This window comes from Homalodisca vitripennis, chromosome 4, assembly GCF_021130785.1.
Source record: "Homalodisca vitripennis isolate AUS2020 chromosome 4, UT_GWSS_2.1, whole genome shotgun sequence".
In the NCBI taxonomy this organism is placed as follows: Eukaryota; Metazoa; Arthropoda; class Insecta; order Hemiptera; family Cicadellidae; genus Homalodisca; species Homalodisca vitripennis.
In genome coordinates, this window is record NC_060210.1 from 133,267,435 (window position 1) to 133,288,467 (window position 21,033).

The 21,033-nt window shown below is 34.5% G+C and overlaps 2 protein-coding genes across 3 annotated transcripts in view; one reads left to right on the plus strand and one right to left on the minus strand.

Annotated features, from left to right (window-relative positions):
• Window positions 1-21,033, plus strand: part of LOC124360193 (NFX1-type zinc finger-containing protein 1-like) — a 108,036-nt gene that overhangs the window by 21,879 nt on the left and 65,124 nt on the right. Inside the window, exons 2-6 of one of the 2 annotated variants that reach the window (XM_046813590.1) lie at window positions 1,494-1,519; window positions 3,212-5,509; window positions 8,240-8,323; window positions 12,596-12,867; window positions 19,620-19,763. In XM_046813590.1, coding sequence (XP_046669546.1) covers window positions 3,382-5,509; window positions 8,240-8,323; window positions 12,596-12,867; window positions 19,620-19,763 — 2,628 coding nt within the window. In that variant the 5' untranslated portion in view covers window positions 1,494-1,519; window positions 3,212-3,381. Of the gene's footprint in view, window positions 1-1,493; window positions 1,520-2,482; window positions 5,510-8,239; window positions 8,324-12,595; window positions 12,868-19,619; window positions 19,764-21,033 lie in introns of those variants that run through there. The other variant, XM_046813589.1, reaches the window with a different exon arrangement.
• Window positions 1,588-2,568, minus strand: LOC124361199 (uncharacterized protein DDB_G0271670-like; the record flags this gene model as incomplete). The annotated part of the gene is made up of 1 exon (XM_046815239.1): window positions 1,588-2,568. A coding segment is annotated over one exon (981 nt), but the record flags the coding sequence as incomplete, so codon positions are not given.

The following is a 21,033-nucleotide window of genomic DNA, read 5'->3' on the forward strand; positions in this document are numbered from 1 at the left end:
ACAGTCAGAATAAACAGATTAGGATGGCCTACAGAGCTAAAAAAACCTAAATCGTTGAAGCTAAAAAGGGGTGATAGTGTGTTTAGGCAGAGTGGCCAGGTTATTGCGACTGTTTGGCGAGATAACAGAGAAGTTTTATTTCTTTCAACTAATTCCAATCCAGAGACAATTTTAGAAATAAATAGAAAAACAGGAAAGGGCAATGAAATTGTAAAAGTAAATTTTCCTGAGTTAGTAAATAAATACACAACAAATATGGGTGGAGTACATAAATCAGATCAGTATCGCAGCTACTACGGTGTTGGTAGGCCATCAAAGAAATGGTGGAAATATTTGTTCCATTTTGTTATAAATGCCACTATTGTAAATTCTTTTATTATTTATAAATTATCTAACTTACCTGCAGAAAACAAACATGGTCAAACACAACTGGATTTTCGACAAAAGCTTGTTGAGCAACTCATTGGCAACTTTACATCGCGGAAGCGATTAGGAAGAAAGCGGAGTTTACCGATAGGTGTAGTGTCACCAAAAACCCCTCATGTTTTGGAGAGAAACAGTCACATGCAACAATTTGTGTGGTTTGTCGTGATAACAAAAAGAAAACTAATTCTGGCAGACCAATCAGAAGCTATTGGAATTGTTGTAAGCAGTGCGACATTACATTCTGTAAACATCCCTGTTTCCTCACGTACCATCAAAATAAAGGAGTTGAGATTTCTCAATGACTAGTAAGTAAAGAATTTATTTATTACTAAACATATTTTAGTCTTATCCATACATCTATCTAATAATTAAAATACAGAATAGATGCAAGCAATATAAGCCGCTGAGTGCTCATCGTAACGCGTCGCCGCGAATTAATAGGTCTCGTTCTGCCGTGAGCGCCTGAAATTAATGTGACCGGGGGAGGGTTAAATTAGCCAACATTGCTCGTATAAGGGAAATACAATATGACTATCATTTAGTAGTCATGTAGTCAGCATATGAAATGTAACAGCTAACCATGTTCTTTTTATAAATAATAAACTGATACAACAGAGTATCGAAGGACCCGACAAAAAATGTAAAGAAAGAGATAGTGCACAGATGGGTGGACTGCCCTTTGACCTTAAAATCAATAGTGTTCTTTCTTGGACCAAGAGTAACCTATGTACCAAGTTTCAAGTCTCGTAAGATCTTAGATCAAAAGTTCCTATTTATTTTATCTGTATTATTGATGTTTTAATGTTATATTTTATTCGTGATTTATCTTAATGCTTTTTTTATTGCATTAGTTAGGTTCCAAAATTTTATGTAAACGTTTTAAAGTAGATTGGTTGAGTTTGGAGTAGCCTAAAAACTTTACCGACACCTGAATAATGTATTATAAATTATTCTAAACAAATATATGTAGATACCTTGTTTTTTATTGATGTTTTCTCATTATTATTTTACAAAGCCTTGAAAGTAAAATTGATGCTCTTAATATTTGTTTTTTGTTTTGGTTTCAGATTAAGGATCCCTCACATTTTATAAGGTGAATAACAAAAATGTAATATTAAATAAAATCATAATCAGTTTATATCAAGTGACTCCAAAACTTTTTCAAGCATGGAACATAGAGGAAGACCATATATGAGAAGAGGTGGTGTATTCAGAGGTGGTGAAGGAGGGGGAAGTGGAGAAGGAGGAAGGGGAATAGGAGATCGAGGAAGGGGAATAGGAGATCGAGGAAGGGGAAGAGGAGGAAGAGGAAGGGGAATAGGAGGAGATCAAGGAAGGGGAAGAGGAGAAGGAGGAATGGGAGGAGGAGGATGGGAGGGAGGAGGAAGGGGAGGAGGAGGTGGAGGATTGTTGGGAGAAGGAGGAGGAAGAGGATTGTTGGGAGAAGGAGGAGGAGGAGGATTGTTGGGAGGTAGAGGATGGGAGGGAGGAGGATGGGAGGGAGGAGGATGGTTGGGAGGAGGAGGATGGGAGAGGGGAGGAAGGGAAGGAGGAGGAGGAATGGGAAGAGGAGGAGGAATGGGAGGAGGAGGTGGAGGATTGTTGGGAGAAGGAGGAGGAGGAGGATTGTTGGGAGGTAGAGGATGGGAGGGAGGAGGATGGGAGGGAGGAGGATGGTTGGGAGGAGGAGGATGGGAGAGGGGAGGAAGGGAAAGAGGAGGAGGAATGGGAAGAGGAGGAAGAGGAAGGGGAATAGGAGGAGATCAAGGAAGGGGAAGAGGAGAAGGAAGAATGGGAGGAGGAGGATGGGAGGGAGGAGGAAGGGGAGGAGGAGGTGGAGGATTGTTGGGAGAAGGAGGAGGAAGAGGATTGTTGGGAGAAGGAGGAGGAGGAGGATTGTTGATAGGTAGAGGATGGGAGGGAGGAGGATGGGAGGGTGGAGGATGGGAGGGAGGAGGATGGGAGGGTGGAGGATGGTTGGGAGGAGGAGGATGGGAAGGAGGAGGAGGAATGGGAAGAGGAGGAGGAATGGGAAGAGGAGAAGGAGGAAGGGGAGGAAGAGGAGGATGGGGGGGAGGAGGAAGAGGAGGAGATGGAGGAAGAGGAAGAAATTGGGGAGGAAGAGGAGATAGGAATCGGTTTTTAGATCATAGTACAGCAAGCCTTAATTCTGAGTTGCTCGATAGTATGAAACCAATTCAATGTAATAAGAAGAGACAAAGAAATCGAAGAGGTTGTGATATAGGAATGAATGCAGATTCTAAAAATACTACGTCTTTAAAAACAAATATTAAATTTGAGAGACCTAGAATGGAGTTAGGGAATCCAGATTTGGGTAATAGTAGCAGTAGCATTTATTCTAATGCCTCAGATTATTACACAGGAAGTAGCCATCACACCATTTCTTTTGAAAGTGGTAGGCAACAATTACCATATGGGGCTACTTTGATTCCTGAAAATTTAATAGGCAGTAATGTACAAATAAATGAGATGGATAAAAAAGGAGATTTAGGTGGTTGCAGTTCATTTACTGGTAACAAAAAAAGGAATAAAAATGAACGAAAAACTAAAAACAAACAGCATGAGGAAAACTTATATGGCCATAATGATAATCCTAGAGAGGTGGTTACATTAGACCAATTGGAGGCTCTAGTAAGCATGGATCCAGAAGAAGTTGTGGAAATCTTGTCTGACGGAACTTACTGTTCAAAAATTGTATTTGATAGTTCAAATAAGAACCTATATTTAATTATACTTAAGATACTTACCAAAGTTTGTATTGCAGAATCTAGCGGTGCCAAAGCAGATGTATTGCGGCAAGTAAGTCTTCCAACATTCTTGGATGAAATATATAATTTTGTAAGTGAGCTTCCTTACATTGAAGATGATATTGAACATGATCTGAATGCTTTTTATAGCAATGTAATCACATTATATGATACTTTACAAGATTTTATGCCGAGTGCAGCAGGTGTATGGTGTAATCATTTACATGAAGTTCAAAAATCAATGAAGATGGTCACAAAAAACCGTAACGTACATCTAGATTCAAATTTATCTCTAGTAGTGGAGTCTTTGTTGCTAGATTTAGGTAGCAGTACAGAAATTCCAAAGCAAGAAAATAATGTGAAAGCAAGATCTGAAAAAAAGGAAAAATATTTTCCTGAACCAGTTGGAGACTTCAGAACAGTATCTTTATTCCCAAGGCCTGAAGACATATATTCAGAACAACCATTTTTATATCCAAATGTGATCAAGGGACCTTACGGTAGTGTAGAGCATTACTTGGACACTCATTTCAAATTGTTGCGAGAGGATTTTATGAGTCCCATCAGACAAGCCATCAGGGATTACAAAAAGCAGCAGAACTCAAAAGAAAAATTCAAGAGAATAGAGAATGTTAGAATATATAGAAAAGTAAAATTTCTACATTCCAAAACCATAAATGATAAAGTTGGTTATGAGATATGTTTTGATGTTGATAAGAAAATCAACCGAGTCAATTGGGAATTTTCCAACAGGTTTATGTATGGCTCTCTTTTGTTATTCACAAATGATCACTTTGACACATTTTTCCTAGCAACTGTTGCTTTTAGGAGTGTAAAGGAATTGGAGAACAAGCGTGTGGTTATAGAGCTTCAAGGAGCAACACAAAATGCAAAATCTATCTTGGGTAAGGAATTTGTGATGGCAGAGAGTGAGGCTTACTTTGAACCTTACTTTCATGTACTAAAAGCTCTACAAACATTTAGTGAAACAAACTTTCCACTCTCAAAATACATTGTTGATATGGATACTGAAACGGAACCTCCAAAGTATTTAGCTCTTCCAGACGTTTATAACATCAAAATGGCAAACAACCATTTTGCTTTCAGAGTGTTAAGTGATTTGGAATGGCCAACACATGAGGATTTGGGCTTAGACCCTTCCCAATATAAAGCATACAAATCTGCACTTACAAATGACCTTGTAGTCATACAAGGTCCACCAGGTACGGGAAAAACATTTCTTGGGCTGCAAATTGCCAAGAGCTTGCTCCAAAATGTCAGTATCTGGAATAGGACTAACTGTCCCATTTTGGTGGTCTGCTTTACAAATCACGCTTTAGACCAATTTTTAGCAGGTCTTTTGCCTGTTACTTCTAAGTTAGTTAGAATTGGAGGAAAGAGTAAAGGAAATGAGCTGGATAAGTTTAATATCAGAGAAAGAAGGAAAGAGTACAGCTATTACAAGAAAAACCAAACTCGAGAAATTAGAGATTTGTACTTGAAAATGAATACCGTTTTTGCAGAAATTAAAACTCATCAAACTAATATTCAATTGTTGGATGACACAGAAGGAGTATTGTCTGTAAAAACATTAAACTTGGTCATGGCAGATAACCAGCGAGGATATTTTAGAGATGATGATCATTTTATGGATTGGCTGTTAGCCGGTGTAGGCAGTGCTAACAAGACTAAGGAAGTGAAAATCACAATTACAGCAGATCGAGGAGTTGTACAAGAAGTGCCACGTGTGGATCCTCTGATTGCAGAAGCTGAAGATCAGCGTGTGAAACAAGTTTTCTTCGATACTATTAATTTGGATTCTGCTATTCCTCCTCCAGAGAATACAGTTAGAGTACAGTTTGCCTGTAATCTTATTAGTGTAGAGTCAAAAATTGAAGAAATATTGAAAGACCTCAACAGTAAAGGTAATCAAAGGAGAGATAGGATGATGCATCTTAAGTTCATGAGTGATAACTTGATTTTAATACTGAGACATTTGAGGAACGAGTTCTTACATAGAAAATTACCTCGTTCCGAGGCTGAAAAAGAAGCTCTTTTGAGTGCACAATTCCTTGATGGTATTCAGCCTGATAACAGATGGAAATTGTACCACACTTGGGTGGACAACCTCAGGAGTGGACTTATTGTTGAGTTAGCTACTAAGGAAGCTTTGTTCAAAGAGTATGCATTCAAGTATGAGCTACTAAGACAAAATGATGATTTACAAATCTTAAAAGCTAGCCATGTTGTTGGAACTACAACAACAATAGCTGCAAAACTGCAGCCGATGTTCACAGCTTTAGCACCAAAAATCGGTAAGTCTAGTCAGTTACACTTATTGTTTGAGATGCAGTTTTTTTTTTAACACATTCACTTGTGATAGTTGAATTTTCCGCAGTAAAAATAAAAATGTTAAAAGTAAAGGATTTGTGAAATAATAAATACTGTGTGTGTATGAAGATACTAAAATATAAAGTAAGTGCCATTTTGAAATTCGGCCACTACTGTACCTGCATTTACCACCCAGAGGGGTGGTAGGGTCTGGTACCAGTATGCTTGACTTGATACAGCACCTTCCGTCCTAAGTGAGAAAAGGAGTAGGCTAAATATTTATGGATCCATTCCTGCTGTTGTTTTCAGTTAAGTTTTTAATAGTTTCAATGTTTTAACCATACCTTGATATTGCATTTTAAAGAAAAACTTGTAAGTGTAGAACTAAATGGAGTTAGTATAATTATTGTTTCACAGCTTAGAAGTAGCCTATATTTTACTTAAAAATATGAATTTCTAAATACATTTCCAAAACATGTCACATGGCCACTTGAAATTTTACTTTATAACCGTATTATTTTACATGTATTAATAAGTTATAAATATTTAATTTCAATTTTTTAGTTATTAAAAGTTTAACTTTATTTTACCACAGTTTTGATTTTGTAACTTAATAACAAAGTTGATTAAATCAAATGAATATATTTGAATCTATTGAAATTACCTGAAAAGAATTCCTTATAATCCTTAATGGTTTTATTGTACAATAACTAAGTCTATAAGGAAAACATGGAAACAAAGCCTTGGTAAGCCTGGTGGCGGTAATTAATTTTGATGAAAATAAGTTTGGTTTATATATGGTATTGAAAAAAATGAATTTATGATAGAGCCAAGAAGTTTAAAACATTTCCCTATATTGTTATTTACAATTTAAAATTACAAAACATTTTATGTGTATTAACAATTTTGTACCAAAATTTTAATACAATAAAGAAAAAATTCTTTAAATATATACATTTTCAGTGTGTGTTTTAGAAATTTTTTAACATTTAATAGTATTGTTTTAATTTGATAATGATTTTACATAGATATAAATAAACACCAACATATCTAAATATACGAGTACTTGTAACTTAGAAGAATAAAAACCTTTTGTTTTTTTTAATTATTCCAAGCAAAAGTCAATCACTTTTGTTCTATTGTAAGATTCATATTTAACATTATTACTCAATTTAAAAACATCAAATTCCCTTCTTAGTACATATATAGTAGTATTTACATAGTTCACTATTCTTTCTTTAGTAATTTACCAAAGTATAAAATGCTTTGAAACAATTTCTTACATTAAACAAATACATGTCTATCACTATCACTTGAATCATATTGACAATCACTATATAAAACCTTCTCATCTTCAGAATTACGGAAGTTCTCACAATCGGTCATTATACATAATGTACGTAAACAAACTATTCAGTGCACAGCTAAGCTACCATTCGATGACAAGAGACATGGATATAAAAAATTAACAATATTCAGATTAGCCACACTCAAACAATAAAATAATTTGGTTATTTTTTGCATCTAAAAGCTTTGTAAAGAACATCCCTATAATATGTAGTGGAATTACGGCATACTAAGTGAACAGTTTAATGTAAAATGCAGACCACCTCACCAGCTGGTGTAAATACCCCAATGGGTTGTTTCATACAACTTAGAGGAGAAAAATATTTTTCTCCACTACAATTTAAAATAGTGATGTTTATGAATGTTCTCAGGGATACCTTAACATTTAGGAATAGTGAATATTTTATATGTTTTAATTGTTTATAAATCATTCCCACCTTTTTATTTTTTCCTTTCCTTTGTCAGCAATTGCTTTTTCTTCTTCATAGAACATCTTGTCATAAAAAGGTTTTTAGATACAAACATTCTTATGAAGATGATGAGTTTAAGTCTGAAGAATATTCACTTAGTAAGTTTCTTATTTTAACACGTTCATGACGACGTGTACCCCATCGGGATCACACAATCTTTCACAATTTCCGTTGTGTACCTGATCGAGTCGTACGCCCGATGGGGTACACGTTGTTGTGTGTTTTTATTGTTTGATTATTTAGTTATTTAGTTAAAATTAATTTTTAGGTACCCCTTGGGCCACATAGAGAAAAATTGATAAAACGTATTAAAATAATTGGTTTTGTGTGAAATTGTGACACTTAGATGTTTAACTTAAAACACCTGTTATGGTCTTTTGCCATTATTACTGAAAAATTCAACGTCAAATAAAAAGTCAGGAAAAAAGCCGTCATCGTGAACGTGTTAATTTAGATCAGCCAATTTCAGTTAGGTTTTATAAAAAGTTGTAGTAAGAGTCTTTCATTTTCATGTACACAGATTTTATCCTTGTTGGTTGACAAATATGGGTATCAATAAGACAAAATATGTTTTCAAAATATGTATAAAATAAGAGTAATATGCTCTCAGACGGCTTTTAAACTCACAGTTTTTAAAGTATTATAATTTAAAATTTTGTAGGGGAGTGCTCTCATACCCCAGTTTTACATGGAGGTATGGAAAATTTGTAGTGGTAACTCCCTTTTGGTCACCCTAGATACACCTGTTTGTCATTACTGTTATTAAAACAATGTACATTTTTTAAATAACACATCAATAATTGTATGTTTAACCTAGAACAACACTATACATTTGTAATGAATTTGTTGTTAATATGACCTTTAAAACATTAACACCTGTTCTGGAATGATTAATAGTTATTGTGGAGGAGGCTGCAGAAGTGTTGGAGGCTCATATCATTGCCTCATTGACACAGAGCTGTGAACATCTGATAATGATAGGTAAGTACCTATAGAATTTTAGTGTGAATGCAAACATAATTAACATTAATTAGGATAATTAATCTCCCCAGCATTTTATATTGGCATTGTTCAAAAATAATTATGGGTTTAATAGAAAACTATATATATAATTATGGTCTCTTTAATCTTGTGTTTATATCATAAGTAATCCCAGTTTGAAAACGTCTCCAGTGTACACTAGTTAATTGTTTCTATACTTTTCACTCCTAACGTATTTATAAATTCAAGTATTTAACCCTCTGTAAGCGGAATATTGTGCTGATTAAATGTAATGCCAAACATTCCAAGCAGAATATAATTATCATGGCATATCAGAACAACGCATTGTATTAATGTTGAATCAATTCTATAAAATTTCGTCATAATACGTGAAAGTGCTTCTTTGATGTTTTAGTGTAAAATAGCGTGTAGTGTGACTCATAATAGCATCTGTCGACAGTCACAAGTTAAGTTTTTGTTTGTTTTATCAGTATGAGCTCACTCTCAGTGGCCTAGCTGTAAGTGAAAAACTCACTTAGTTTGTTAAACTGGTACTCTGCTATTATCGGCTAATGTGCAAGGTTATCAATTTGGAAATGTGATTTCATTACATTTATATAGTATACAAAGTTATATTTGATTGGTGTTTTAATTTTACTAAGCAATCATGGCAAAATATTATCTTGCTATCTTGTATTAATATTTTTTAATTGTTTAACTAATATAGCATTACTATTATGCCTACTATTAATAACTGTAATTTTGCGTAATTATAATTAAATTAGATATTTATTTGAAATGTATCACATTTAAAGGCAATTTTAGGGTGCCTTTATATTTTTATTAATTCTTATTGTTTTTCTCACTGTTTACCTGTTATGTGTGTATATAGCGTATATACAGTAAATAAAAAAAAAAATTAGAACCTTTGTTTTAATTAATTTGGGCATCAATGAAACAAAAGGATAGTTTGTATAAATGTAATATTAATATATTTTTTAATTGAGCGCTACAGAGATATTGAGTGAATTCTTTACTGTGTAAAAAGGGTTAACTCATGAATGCATCATTATATTTTTCCAAACAGTTCTAATCACTTTCTTAATTAAAATGTATCCCATACTTCCCTATTCATATGCCAACTGCTTCTGTTCTTTATATTTTATACAGTTCTTCTTTTGTTATATTTATCTCTACATAAACTTTTGTGTATGACGTAAGTTGGATACAATTTTACAAGACAAGACTACACTAGACCACACTCACCTAACAACATTCACTAAGTATAGAATAATGGACGTCTCATGGAACCATCTTTGAGCTCAATCTTGCCTGTCTAGAAATGAAGTTTCATATAGAATTTGAAGTTGATAGCTCAATTCACTCTCAAGATATTTCCCTGAGTGACACATTTTCCTAATGCTGAGCTAAATCTAATGGACAGACATGCACCACCATCAAACTCGATGTTGCATAAGTAGAAATGAAGGTCATTCAAATGTTATAGCTTGTATGCACCATGAGCTTGCTGTGACCGTCTAAATTCTACACAACAGTATCCTGCCCCATTCTATGTTTAATGTGCGAAGAGTTTTAGGCAGAAAAAGGCATTCTATCATTAACACTGATATCTTAGCTCCGATATCACTCCCTATGACTTATTTTGATTTCCCAAAATTGCACATCAATGAAACTTATAATGATGGTGTGCAGGAGGTCCCAGGAGCTGTAACTATAGTGCTGAACAGGTTAAACAACTAAGGATAATTCTAATCGTAAAAGTGTTAAAATTATTGTGACAAGTTTCAGGAGAGACTGTTGTGAGGGATGAATTAAAATTGACTTGTCAACACTACCCTAGATACTACCTTGCTGAAATACATAATATGACCACTTCCAGTCCCTACATCTGGTTCGTCTTCTACTTGATTTGTATTACCAGTCATAGCACTGAATGTGCTATGACAATATTACCCTAGATACTACCTAGCTGGAATACATAATATGAACACTTCCAGTCCCTACATCTGGTTCGTCTTCTACTTGATTTGTATTACCAGTCATAGCACTGAATGTGCTATGACAATACTACCCTAGATACTACCTAGCTGGAATACATAATGTGAACACTTCCAGTCCCTACATCTGGTTCGTCTTCTACTTGATTTGTATTACCAGTCATAGCACTGAATATGCAATGACAACACTACCCTAGATACTACCTTGCCGGAATACATAATATGACCACTTCCAGTCCCTACATCTGTTTCGTCTTCTACTTGTTTTGTATTACCATTCGTAGCACTGAATGTGCTATCACAATACTACCCTAGATACTACCTTGCCGGAATACATAATATGACCACTTCCAGTCCCTACATCTGTTTCGCTTACTACTTGTTTTGTATTACCATTCGTAGCACTGAATGTGCTATCACAATACTACCCTAGATACTACCTTGCCGGAATACATAATATGACCACTTCCAGTCCCTACATCTGGTTCGTCTTCTACTTGTTTTGTATTACCAGTCGTAGCACTGAATGTGCTATGACAATACTACCCTAGATACTACCTAGCTAGAATACATAATATGAATTCTTTCAGTGTTTACATCTTGTTTGCCTTCTACTTGTTTTGTATTACTGTATTACTGGATATGAAAACACCACCCTAGAAAGTGCCAGTTGTAATACTTAATGTTAACACTTTCAGTGTCTTCATTCGGTTCACTCTCTCCTTGTATTACCGGTCCTAGAACTGATTTTTGCTAAGACAACACCACCCTAGATACTACAGTACCCTAGGACCTCTTTAATCCGGCACGTTTGGGACTTGATGCTTGTCGGATTAATGAAAATTCTGGACTAAGGAGGTTATTTATAAAAATGCAGGAGTCGTGTAAAAAATAACACAGAACACTTTTTCTGTATGTATTTATTATTTAAACATGGGTTATTTAAACAGTATAAATCAATACATAAGTACAGGAGAAATATTAAAATGCATTTTTAAGTACAGTACACGATGAAATAAATTTGAATACTGTATGAAATACTCCACAGTACTGTACTATTCGTGGTTTTTAGCAATAGCACTTATAAATAGCTTGAAAAAATATCTAATATCTACTTGCTTCCTTAAAACTATTTTTTTTTATTTTTAAAATACTTTTTTACTGTATGCAAGTTCATAACTTTGGCCATACTGTATTTCTTTATTTGGCTCAGCAAATTTTGACTGAGACTTCTTCATTGTCATTTTCTGATTTGTCCTGAACTAGTTTTTGATTCATACTTCATAACACCTGGTCAGAGTTTCCTCCATGACCTTTTAACTGTTACATTCTGAACATCAGTCCATGAGACAAAGCTGCAGTAAAAAAAGCATCTTTTATGTTAAAATTGGCTTGAAAGTCTTTAACACTAGACTCGGAAATAACAAATTCTTGTATGAATGAGCGTCTGCACTTAAAGTTTTAGTGAAGTGCATACCGGGACATGAGTGGATCTGAGATTTACAGAGCGGGCACGATGGTTGGCCCACTCACGTTTACTTCTCAGAGCGTGACGCTATGTGGCTCTTGAGTGTCGGCAATAGCTGTCGAGTTGCTCACTTTACAATGTTCATTGTAAAGGCAATTCTATAATATTTGTCAATGGTGGATTATAGTCAATTCCGGACTATACTGTAGAATGCTGGATTAAGGAGGTTTTACTGTACATAGCTGGAATACGTAGTATGAACACTTCCAGTCCCTACATCTGGTTCGCCTTCTATTTGTTTTGTATTACTGGTTGTAGCGCTGAATGTATAACAACACCACCCTAGGTAGTGCCTATTGTAATACATAATGTTAACACATTCAGTGCATTTATCCGGTTGACCTTCTACTTGTTTTGTATTATCTGTCATAGTACTGAATGTGTTATGACATCGTCACCCTTGTTACTACATAGCTGTAATATCTAATGTCAACGCTTTCTTTCAATGCTACATCTGCCTGCTATTTGGTTACTATTATCGGTTGTAGCATTGAAGGTATTATGACAACACCATCTGATATCTCTTCACTAGCTGTAATACTTTCAGTGTGCACACTTGTCCGTCTTCTATTTGGAGTATAACTACTACTATCATGTAGATTAGTAGTGAAGGTTTGACAACAAATTTTAATCACTAAATGAGGGTCCAAAATATTTGCTGTAACTGAACATCATAAAAACTTAAAAGTTATTGCTTCAAAAATATTTGATGCATGTAATGTTTAGGTGATCATAAGCAATTACGCCCAAACGTAGCTGAATTACGCTTGGCTCGCCAGTACCAGCTGGATGTCTCACTGTTCGAGAGAATGGTTTCGAATGGCATGGCCTGTCATACACTTACACTCCAACACCGCATGAGACCAGAAATATCCAAACAGTTGGTACCAACTATCTATCCAGAATTACTTGATCATGAATCCGTGAAAAATCGTGACCGGATAAAAGGAATGGATAAGAACATGTTCTTTATGACTCACAACCACTTTGAGGATGAGGTATGTATTTGTAAACTATTTTTGTTTTTATATTAAATTTAAAATTTTTAAAACATTTAAAAATGTCTATGGGAAGAAAGAAATGTTAAAAAAAGATTTAAATTACAAAACATTTTCTTATAATAACATTGGTCATTTTTCTTTCTACCTATAATAATTTTTTTTAATATTGGATACTTTAACAAGCCAAAGTTACCTTCAACAGGAGGTTGATTTAGTGGTCAATCTACTAATATTAAGTATGAAACCTCAATAAGCTTACCTTAAAAAAATATTCCTCACAGTCAATTACACAGTGGTATTACAATGGCTTTATACCACTTAATTTGATGATTTTTAGAGTAATATTGTTGAGCAATTTACTTTAGTCCTTTTTATCTATCTTTTTATCTCAAAAAAAAAAAAAAAAATACAGGGTGATTCAAAACTAAACGGCAATCTCTCGAGAGCTTATTCTATAGCTAAAAACAAGTAAAAAAGTTCATATAACCATATGCCCGGAAACGCTTCGTTAGCGAGTTACGCCTAGCGAAAGATTTCGCCCGGATTTCAGAACCCTTGGTGAAGTCAGGCCGTATAAAAATGGTAAAGGTAGTTACAAAGATACAAATACGATTGTTTTTTATGTTTTTATATCTTGACAAATTTATTAAAATTCGTCCCAGAGCTATAAATGCAATACTTTCAGAGATATCTTACGTAAAACACAAGAATTGGTGCAAAGAAATAACACATTTTTGTGTTTAACGTAAGATTACTTCCATAAATGTTAAATAAAGGTCATTTTTTTCTTAAACAGATTTGTAGAACATTTAATTCTGAAAAGATTCATGTGAATTACTTAGGAAAAAAGTTAATAATAGGTATTGAAATTTAGCTTTATTTAAAAATAAAACAGACGCACAAAAATGCATATTCTTATCTGTATAAAATATTAACTAATGTTTAGGTTGTGAGTAACAGCTGATCATTTATTCAACACTTTTTATCGTCATATTTTCTTTGCAAAGGTTGGCAATATCAGCTGATCAACAATTAAGTTCATGAAGTAATATTTGAATAACCTTTATGGAGGTTTTTGTATTGTGGCGTGTGAAGATTGTATTTTGTGAGATCCTGTGATTATTTGGAAATATTTTATACAAGTGTATAAAATATTTTATTAAATATTTATTTTTTAAATATTTTATTAAATATTTTTATAAAAGTGTATGTAATTATCTTAGTAAATAATGGCAGATAATGTAAATGGTATGTATTCGTTTGAAGAGTATACGGACATGATACTGATTTACGGCAAAGTTAACAAGAATGGTTTAGCTGCAGTTCAGGAATATCGTGATACTTTTCCACATCGAAGAACACCTGATCGCAAAACATTTGAAGCTGTGGAGAGACGACTTAGAGAAACTGGTAGCTTTAAACCGAAGCGAATAGATACTGGTCGTCAACGTAGCGCAAGGAACTATAATAATGAACAAGCAATAATAAATGCTGTAAAATTATCACCAACCACAAGCACCAGACGATTATCAAGTCAGTTAAATATTTGCCAGTCAAGCGTATGGCGGACACTTCATGAAGCACAGTTGTACCCATTCCATATAACACGTGTTCAAGACTTATTACCGCAAGATCTTAATAAACGGAAGATGTTCTGCCGCTGGTTAAGAAGAAATTGTTTACGACATCAGTATTTTCTTCGGCGTATTCTCGTTACTGATGAATCCTGTTTTACTAGAAATGGAATTGTAAATTTTCGTAATACCCATACTTGGGCGTACGACAACCCACATGAAACTGCGACGAGGCATTTTCAACATACATTTTCAGTCAATGTATGGCTTGGTGTTCTGGGTGATAATTTGATTGGTCCATTTTTCCTCCCTAATCGACTTAATGGAGTAGCGTACTTAAATTTTTTAAGAACAAACCTGCCTACCCTCTTGGAAGATATTCCTGTTCAAAACAGAATAAATGCATGGTTTATGCACGACGGAGCACCTCCACATTTTTCTAATGATGTGAAAAACTATTTAAATGATACATACGGTAGACAATGGATTGGTCGAAATGGACCAGTAAAATGGCCACCACGTTCTCCTGACCTCACGCCAGCAGACTTTTTCTTATGGGGTTGGATGAAGTCAATCGTTTATTCAAAACGGATTAACACCATAGAAGAGTTACGTAATCGCATTACAGAGGCGGCAGAAACTATCAAGAATGCTCCAAACGTTATGAAACGCGCTAGAAAAGAGTGGATTCGTCGTGCGAAAACGTGCATTGCTAACAACGGAGGAGACTTTGAGGAACTATTATAGGTGATTATTACAGTTTTATAAAGGTAAATACATTTTATGTTAATGTTCAGTCTAGAATAAATGATCAGCTGTTACTCACAACCTAAACATTAGTTAATATTTTATGCAGATAGGAATATGCATTTTTGTGCGTCTGTTTTATTTTTAAATAAAGCTAAATTTCAATACCTATTATTAATTTTTTTCCTAAGTAATTCACATGAATCTTTTCAGAATTAAATGTTCTACAAATCTGTTTAAGAAAAAAATGACCTTTATTTAACCCTTTTAACCCCAGCCATTTTTCCATGGACTTGCCAGAAAGCCCATGGCGATAAGGGGCCGTAGTGCAGAATTGAGGGAAAATTCATCTAGTTTTCTTATTTTTGAAGATAATTTTTAGGTTTTTGTTTTAAATTGTTCACAAATAAGTGTACTATTAGATGTAATAGTTAAAAAGTACTTTTACAGAATGATTTGTTTTTTTTTTAGCGTATTTATACATAAAATTTTTTTTATTTTTTTTATTTTTTATAGTTTGGACATACATAAACGGTAGAAAAAAAAATTGTAGCCCCTGAAAAATGAAGCAATTTTGTTGTACACATATTTCTTACTACACACACAAAATTTTAAGAACTTTCCTTGATAAATGCAGGAGATATATCCAATTAATTGTATTGCTGCATAAGCACTTCTTTATATATTTCCACATACACGTCAGTAGAAGTATACAGATATGTTTACTTGTTTTTGCACTTTTGAAATAATAACAAATTGTAAAATAACACAAACTAATTGTAATGGTTTGTAAGACTAAAACTTGTTTAATTTTTCAAAAAAGTAAAAGAAATAATATTTACAATATATACATTTTATGGTACTTTGGGAATGGGGTCAGATTCCGTTATATGCCCCCAACGCTTAAACCTTTTTCAATGAACTTAGAACGTTATAAAACGATGTAGTTGAGTAACAGAACTAACATTCCATTAATCAACAAGCATTTCCAGGTATTGTGATCGGTATTTTTGTCGCTGTTATCTTATCTTTCTCGAGAATCCCGATTACGGCAGGCCGCGCGGCGGGACTCTGCAATCACTTATCTACTAGACCGCTCGACTTTGACCTCTGTCTGAGGATGGGGAGGGGTTTGCGATAAGACAATTCCTGTTTTATATTGACGAAATATTGTTCTACGCTAATCTAGTAATCAGTAGAAGCAAAATGTCAAATAACTATTCATGTATGCGTGTGGTCGGTATAATCCCAAAGTACCGGTGTTTATCAAAGTGTTTTCACTCACTGGTAACTTTTCTCTACAACGTTTACTCATGTTTTTTTACTAATAATACAATAAATCACACGAAAAACAACCGCTTTCAATTACGCAAACTAATTGAGGTTATAAGTCAGCATACAACAACAATGCAACTGAAGTCGTCTGACAACTGACATCGACAAATAAACTACGCTCAATGACGACGAAATACGATGCCAATTGGAAGGTTTATTGTTTTTGCATGTAGCCCGTTTCTTCACCGACCACTATACCGAAACTGATGGCATTTGGACATATTATTAGCCAGCTACATATTCTCGAGACGTCCGGTATATCGGACGTTGGGCATTTTAGCTAGACCACCTCTGTCCGATATACCGGACGCCGGGGCTAAAAGGGTTAACATTTATGGAAGTAATCTTACGTTAAACACAAAAATGTGTTATTTCTTTGCACCAATTCTTGTGTTTTACGTAAGATATCTCTGAAAGTATTGCATTTATAGCTCTGGGACGAATTTTAATAAATTTGTCAGATATAAAAACATAAAAAACAATCGTATTTGTATCTTTGTAACTACCTTTACCATTTTTATACGGCCTGACTTCACCAAGGGTTCTGAAATCCGGGCGAAATCTTTCGCTAGGCGTAACTCGCTAACGAAGCGTTTCCGGGCATATGGTTATATGAACTTTTTTACTTGTTTTTAGCTATAGAATAAGCTCCCGAGAGATTGCCGTTTAGTTTCTCTCACTCACTATTACTAGAACACATTATATTGTAAATATAGTTTTGAGTATTACAAGGCACTTTTTATTTGGTTTTTACTAAACATTGCCTAATAGTGTTCTTTTGTTTTAAAAGCAGTTCAAATATTTTATTTTCTGTCTTTTTATTTTTACTTTTAGTGTTTTCAACCTTGTAATTTGTGCTGAGTATGCCGAAATAATTTCATAATAATACTTTATTTAAAACCATGTTTTTCACTAAAATTTAACATATTCAATCTTGGTGAGACCACGTCATACCACCAATACTGACGACACCTACTACCATAGTGGCGCCATAATACTTTTTTCTTACAAAGTAACATTTCATTTATAAAAATTATGTTATTTAGCAATATTGTTATTATAATCAAGAGTTTCAATGCAAATAGTTGGTAATTTTGACAGGTGTCCACACTGTTAGTACCACAATGACGTCAGGGTACTTTTTATATAAAGAAAGTTTTTTTTCCATAAAAGTTATTGTATTCCGTAATTATAATGTTAAATGAATACAATAGGCTAATATTTAAGTGTAGGATTTCAAGTGCTATACTCCCAAAATAGAACTGGGTGGTAACGTGTTAAGTGCAAGTAAAGAACAACATGGAAATTTGAGAGAAAAAGAGTTTCGGTTTCAAGATTGTGGCCATCTTAAGTTTAAAAAAGGTACATATCTCAACCACTAAGAGATATCTATTCTGATTACAAACATACATATCAGTAGTCTAAATATGATAACTGCTGTAATTTGTAACTAATTCAAATCAAATCATTTATTGTCAGGACACTACAATAGTGTATAACAACGTCAACAAGTTATAACATGTGAAACTAGTTAAAGAAGCATACTATTACTAGCATTGTAAAATTCATTTACACTATATATACACTTCTTAAGCAACATGTTTTTTATGGAGGTTTCAAACCTAGGCCTAGATAATATTTTTATATGTTCAGGTAAAGCATTGTACAATTTGATTCCCAGATACCTAAAGCTACTTTGCGTGCTTGTGTATTTACACTTCATCAGCAACAGATCATTCCTATTTCTCGTAAAATAGTTATGGTTATCACTAAGGCTAACAAGGTCATTCAAGTTATCTTTAATATACATCAAAACACTTAATACATAAACGGATGGCAGGGTTAAATATTAAACTTTGCAAACCAAGCTTTACAGTGATCTCTGTTAGATACACCAGCAATCAATCTAACAGCCCTTTTTTGCAGAATAAAAAGTGTTGTTGCATACTGTGTATTGCCCCATAAGGTGATTCCATAAGTGATAAAGCTATGAACATAAGCATAGTATACAAACATTAAATAATCAGTTGAAATTGTGCCCTTTAATGCCCTAATTAAGAAAACACCTTTAGCAACTCGAGAGGCTATATAGTTAATATAATCATGCCACTTGAGATTCGACTGAACATATATTCCAAGAAACTTAATACTATTTTCGCTACTTTTACTGTACAAATTAAGAGGTAGGTCTTGAACTTTTCCAATGTTTATGCAAAGTCTATTTGCAGAACACCAATCCAAGACAGTAGAATTCTTATCGCTAAGTTTATTTACACTGTCCAAGGCTGATTCAGTACTAACCAATAGCCCCAAGTCATCTGCAAAGAGATAAGTATTTACACAGCTGTCATTTAGATTTCCTGGGAGGTCATTTATATAAAGAATAAATAATGTTGGCCCCAGTATTGAGCCTTGCGGCACTCCAAAGTTAACAGGTTTAGTTACTGAATATGAGCCATTTAAATATACACATTGTGACCTATTTGTCAGATAAGAGTTAAAAAAATCTAAAACTAATTGATTAAAACCATAAAATTTCAATTTATTGAGTAGAATACTATGTTCAACAGTATCAAAGACCTTTGAAAGGTCATAACTTCTAAAATTAACAACATTTTTTTGTTCAAGGCCATCAAAACAAGCACTTACAAGAGCCTGTACCGCTTTTATGGTACTGCGATTAGAACGGAAACCAAACTGACAGTCACTGAACAACTTATTTGACTCTAAAAAAGCTACAATCTGCCCATGTACCAACCGCTCAAAGACCTTCGACACAGCTGGAATAATAGAAATAGGTCAATTGTAACAAAACAGAACAATTGTTGGGGAGAACTTTGAACCACCCCAATTCAATAGTTTTAGTAGCAGTTGCTCTGAAATACTTCAATCACTTTAGGATATTGTTAAGGAATTCAGTGTAGTAGCTACTATTAACACTAAAAACAAATTGTCCTTGTCCCATTAATAGTAATAAAATCAATTTTTTGCTCAACTGTACCTCCAGGATTGGTGGAGAGATTCACTGTACATTATTCTTTAACATGAACCCTCTTTATTATTAAAACTATTGTTGTTCTCTATTATTTACAGGTAACAGAGATTACTAGCAAGCGTAATGATTTTGAAGCAGAATTGATGCTAAGACTTGCGAAATACCTGGTTCAGCAAGGCTACAAACCCGATGAGATCACGATTTTGGTAACTTACAAAGGACAGATGTACCATATGAAGAATGTAAGTGTTTATTATAGCATAAACTTACTATAAGAAAATCAAACATTATAATAGTTTGTCTCAAGTTTTGAGTACTTTTTCATTGATCAAACTTTACATTTCTAAGCTAATCAAATGCTAAGTGTTAGATCTTTAAAATACAATGTTTTCCTTCTTCTATGGGGCGACCTACTGCCATGCACTTAAGCCTCAAGGGCCTTTTGCGCACCCCTAAGCACACCATGAGGCCTACCAGTCTATGATTTCAGCAGTTCCACAAACCACCGAAACAACCTATCAGGTCCTCCTGGGGAAATTCACCACCTTTGTCCAAACTACCAAAGATGGCATACCACTCCCTTGCTATTGAAGGGCAATCAAAGAGCAAGTGTTCATCCTGCTCATCACACATTCTACAGAGCGGATCCTCCTGAATGATGCCGACTCTGTGAAGATGCTTTCTCAGGTGACCACGTCCCGTGATCAGACCTATAACCTGAGAAGACACTGATCTATTGTTGAGACCTAGTGAGAGAAGGTCAGATGCCACTCCGGAGGAAGGCGACTGTAGTACCATTCTGCTCATTCTCAAGCCCGGATGCAACCTCCACCTTTTCTCATGTTCAGCGCGAACCCATTTTGGACAGCCCTAAAAGATTCACACCTTGGAATACCGCAAAACTGTTGAGGGCGTGTCATAATTGACGCTGAGCCTCGGTTGGCCAGGGTATCAGCTCTTTCATTCCCAGGAATCCCCTTATGACCAGGAACCCAACAGTCACATTGTTGATTCTGGCAAGGGAAGAAACAACTTGATAGCAATCCCAGACAAGTTTGGATTTAAACACACAAGAGTCCAGCGCCATCAGTGCTGCCTGACAATCCGTGAAAATATTGATCATCTTGCTCCTAAATTGCAGACGAAGATTCTCACAAGTACATACCATAATGCTTTGTTTGAAGGTTATTTTTGATGATGGAAGGATTGTAAAGGAAACAGGATTTTTCGGACATTTGCCATCGTTCAGTGAAACAAGAAATCAGTAACACTACGATTCGAGATCTGCAATCTGATCTCTTCTTCAGGTAAAGAACTAACCTAATACATAATTACAAACTAGATTAAAATAAACAAATCTTACCAAAGCGTTGTGGCACGCCTTAGTCAGGAATCACAACCTACATGTTGTTTGTCATATTCACTAACTCTATAAACATGCACTTAAAAAAACTATACAAAACACTAATCATTAAAACTGAACTACGGAATACAGGTCACAATACGTCTTCA